Source organism: Helianthus annuus, chromosome 5 (assembly GCF_002127325.2).
Source record: "Helianthus annuus cultivar XRQ/B chromosome 5, HanXRQr2.0-SUNRISE, whole genome shotgun sequence".
In the NCBI taxonomy this organism is placed as follows: domain Eukaryota; kingdom Viridiplantae; phylum Streptophyta; class Magnoliopsida; order Asterales; family Asteraceae; genus Helianthus; species Helianthus annuus.
The window spans coordinates 152,984,982-152,989,354 of NC_035437.2; the positions used below are offsets into that span (position 1 = coordinate 152,984,982).

General features: G+C 39.8%; 1 protein-coding gene across 4 annotated transcripts; it reads left to right on the forward strand.

Moving 5' to 3' along the window:
* Positions 1 to 278: 278 nt before the first annotated feature.
* Positions 279 to 2,360, forward strand: LOC110940514 (F-box/LRR-repeat protein 14). Of its 4 annotated transcripts, XM_035990281.1 has the most exons (3): positions 279 to 409; positions 765 to 2,198; positions 2,257 to 2,360. In XM_035990281.1, the coding sequence occupies exon 2, from the start codon at positions 773 to 775 to the stop codon at positions 2,183 to 2,185; it is 1,413 nt and encodes a 470-aa protein (XP_035846174.1). In that variant the 5' UTR covers positions 279 to 409; positions 765 to 772; the 3' UTR covers positions 2,186 to 2,198; positions 2,257 to 2,360. The 4 variants fall into 4 exon arrangements, with proteins under 4 accessions (XP_035846174.1, XP_022037738.1, XP_022037741.1 ...); XM_022182046.1 differs by having other exon boundaries at positions 287 to 409; positions 767 to 2,337; XM_022182049.2 differs by having other exon boundaries at positions 308 to 409; positions 729 to 2,337.
* The last annotated feature ends 2,013 nt before the right edge of the window (positions 2,361 to 4,373 follow it).

Consider the following 4,373-nt stretch of genomic DNA (forward strand, 5'->3'; position numbering starts at 1 on the left):
ATATGGTACTCATATTAAAGATAAAAAATACTTGATTTTATGGTATATTTTTTTAAATAATGAAGTATATAAAAGTTATTTTAGTTTAAAAAACCTTGGTGGAATTTGTATTTAATTGAAAATGTCAAATGACTAGCAATTTTACATAATTACCCTAACTTGTTAGTACTAATTTTTAATTATAAGGGTTTTATTTATAATCAACCATACAATTAATTTAAACTATTAATGGTTCAGATCTGTTTACAGTTAGCACTGTTTGTACAGAATCTCAACCCAACAATTATTTATCTATTTTTTTTTTGCAAATTGTATCCCCAAATCTCGCAACATTTGAAACCGACAGAAGATGATCATTCGGATCGCATGAATTCGATTCATTTCGTTTTGATTTCACCCTTCTTTTAAGGTAATTTCACTTTTGCTGTTGTATTCACAATTAGATTTGTATATACTATATATATGTAGTTTATGTTGCTAGCAGATGCAAACTTAATCTTTCAGAATCATTGAAATAAAAACTGTTAGGTTTAAGTTTTCAGAAAATATTGATAATTTAAATCGAATCGAATTTGTTTTTGAGTTTCGATAGTGCCATTAGGGTTTAAGTTTATCTGATTTTGATCAATTGAGATTGTAGATTATTTCAATTTGTTCTTTATGGTAGAAACTTGTATGCTTTTTTTAGTTTTTTAATTGCTTGCTTATATTATATCTTCTCATTTCAGGTTTTAATGATTATTTCAGTTTGTTCTTTATTGTAGAAAAAAACATGGTTCTTATGGATAATCTCCCAGATCAACTAATTTGGGAGATTTTCAACAGAATCAAGAACACAATCGATCGAAATTCCGTATCTTTAACTTGTAAACGGTTCTACAATCTCGAGAATGAACAACGAAAACACCTGCGTGTCGGCTGTGGCTTAAACCCCGCAAACGAAGCGTTGACCTGTTTGTGTAACCGATTCCCGAACTTGAACAAAGTTGAGATTACGTATTCCGGGTGGATGTCGAAATCCGGAAAACAGTTAGAAGACCCGGGTCTTTCCATACTCGCCAACATCTGCCCGTTTTTAACCGATCTCACGTTAAGCTATTGCACGTTCATAACCGATGCTGGTCTTAGCTCGTTATCATCATGCTCCAAACTTTCATCTTTAAAGCTAAACTTCACTCCCAGGATCACGGGTTCAGGCATATTTTCGATAGTTTCGGGCTGCAAAGACTTGAAAAAAATTCATCTTATCCGTTGTTTAAACATAAGCAACGTTGAGTGGCTTGAGTGTCTCGGTAAGCAAGAAACGCTTCAAGATCTTTCCATCAAGAATTGTAGGGGTATCGGAGAAGGTTATTTAGTAAAACTCGGGCCCACTTGGCGAAACATGAAACGTTTGCAGTTCGAGGTTGACTCAAACTACAGGTACATGAAACTGTATGACCGGTTAGCCGTTGACCGGTGGCAAAAACAGTGGGTCCCGTGTGAAAACATGACGGAACTTATGCTCACCAACTGCATGATCAGCCCGGGTAGAGGGTTGGCTTGTATTTTAGACAAATGCAAAAACTTAGAGAAAGTTCATCTAGACATGTGTATAGGCGCACGCGATTGTGATATTATCGGGCTGGCTGAAAACTCAAAAAATCTCCGGGCCATTTCGATACGAGTCCCGTCAGATTTCTCGCTTCCGCTTTTAATGGACAACCCGTTAAGACTCACCGACAATAGTTTAAAGTCATTGGCTCAAAACTGCACGAAACTCGAGTCCGTATCACTATCGTTCTCAGATGGAGAGTTTCCTTCGTTATCTTCGTTTTCGTTAGACGGGATTCTAAGTTTAATAACAACGTGCCCGGTGAAAAGCCTGTTTCTGGACCGTGTTTATTCGTTTAATAATACTGGTATGGAAGCTTTATGTGGTTCTGATTATCTTCAAATTTTGGAACTTACAAGGTGTCAAGAGATAAGTGATGAAGGGTTAGAATGTGTGGCCCGTTACCCATGGCTGCGTGTGTTGCGGTTAACCAAGTGTCTCGGTGTGACGGATGATGGGTTCAAGCCGCTTATCGGTTTGTGCAAACTTGAACAACTTGTTGTGAATGATTGTCCGCAAGTGTCGTTGAAGGGTGTGCAAGGTGCTGCGAAATCTGTGTCTTATAAGCAAGATCTTTCATGGATGTATTGAATGTGTTATGTTGGTGTAAGTTTTAATAATGTGCAACTGTTGTTAAAACTGTGACTGCAAAATGTATTTTGGTCAGTTTGTGCAAGGGTCAAAGCATGTAATGCTTACTGGAAATACCTTTGGTATAATATTTTAGTTTTGTTTGTGAGTAATTAATTTGTCAAAATTTCGCACGTGTGTTTGTTAGAGTATTCCCAACCTGTTCCCTATCCCCATCCTCAAATTGCAGGGAAAATGATTTCCTCATTTTTCACCCCTCCATCCCAATCCGCAAATTTTTAGGGAATGCCATAGTGAATCCTTATATATAGGGATCCACTGTTCACACTGCATCTAAACCATATCCTTCATTCCTAGGGGTGTCAATCGTGTTGGGTTGGCGGGTTGTAATGTGCAACCCGAACCTCACTCATATAACTGTTTGTGTCAAAGATTTCAACCCGTACACACATAAATATGGATCAACCTAAACACGACTCATTTAACATTTTATTTAAAGATTTGTAAGCGGATTATCAGTAACGTGTTTAATGGTGGTGAGTTCATACTCACCATTAAACAGAAAAAACAAAAATAAAATTATAAGGGTTTTTTTTTCTATATATTTAAACGGGTTAACGAGTCAACCCTTTTTTAAATGGGTGGACCTGAACCTAACCTGTATAAGTTTATTCAGTTTTTCGTTTGCTCAAGTATAGATGATTACAATAGACTGAATCAATCGAATCCCTCTATTTTGCTTTCGAGTTGATTAATGATTATTTACTCATATGAAGTACAATAATGATGACAGGTAGTTGCCAACACTCATATGTATGTTGTGGTATATTATTAATTGTTTGGTATATGTTTGCAGAACTCAGTTGTTTGTGAGTTTATACTTGTATATGGATCTTCTGTGTTCTTAGCAGGATGCAGATAACTTATGCCTATTTCTGGTGGTTCAACGGAAGCTGTTGCTGAACAAACACCTATACAAGCCTGGTCCAATCGAAACCATCAATTGCATATAGGTTAGTTCCAGCCCATGGAAGAATAACGCTTGATAACAAGTCTGAAAAATGTATTTTGTTCTTGGGGTGTTCCAATCAAAGCAAGGGATATTGGCTGTATAACGCGGTGACAAAAAAGTTTCAAACCAGAAGGGATGCCATTTTTCTTGAAGATTCAAAGTGGGACTGGTATGATGATCACAAGGCCGAATATCAACTGTATGACAACAGTTTTATTGATCCATTTCCTATAACACCAAGTGAGTCTTCTATTTCCTCTACTTCTGATGATTCTAATGTTACTATTAATACTCCGTAGCATCTAACCAAAATACTGCTTCTACTCAAATTTCCTATGCATACTGCCAGAGCCGTCCCCAAAAACTCTAGAAAAAATTTAGGCCTCGGGCGACGAAAAGAATTGGGCCCAAAATTATGGTTAAGGGTAAATGAATTACGAGAATAAAAACTTAGGTGGTGTTTGTTTTTCCTGAAAAGGTCTTCAGAACCTCTTATGTCTGTGCCGCGCAGACCGCGCGCAGACCTTTGGGTCTGAAGACTGTTTGTTTTCTCGAAGACCTTTCATTAAAAAAGGTCTGCGAGACCACTTCTTCGTGCAGACATGGACCAATGTCTTCATGGGTCTGCACTCTGCAGACCTCTTCTTCTTCAGAAAACCCTAGCACCTCTTCACCCCTTCTCCTCCACCCACCATCCGTCACCACCTCTACCTCCGCCGCCCCACTCCAGCCAACACCCACCTCCAGCCGACACCCACTCTCCTCCACCACTCTAGCTTCTCACCTCTTCTCCTCCACCACTCAAGTTGCCGCCGCCGCCTCAACCACCGACTGTGGTTTAACCACCACCACCCTCATCTGCGTCGAAGCCCCCTGTAACACCGTCGAACCCGTTGACCCCCTCCATCACCTTCGAAAAACTGTCCAACCCCCTGTAACACCGTCGAAAAACCCTCCACCGAAGCCCCCTGTAACACCGTCGAACCCGTTGACCCCCTCCATCACCTTCGAAAAACTGTCCAACCCCCTGTAACACCGTCGAAAAACCCTCCACCGAAGCCCCCTGTAACACCGTTGAATCTTGAGGCGGCGGGATCTGAGCTGGTGGTGGTGAGTGTTAGGTGGTTGTCTGAGAAGTAAGACAGTGGTGGTGGTGTTGGTGGGTTTCCGGTGTTG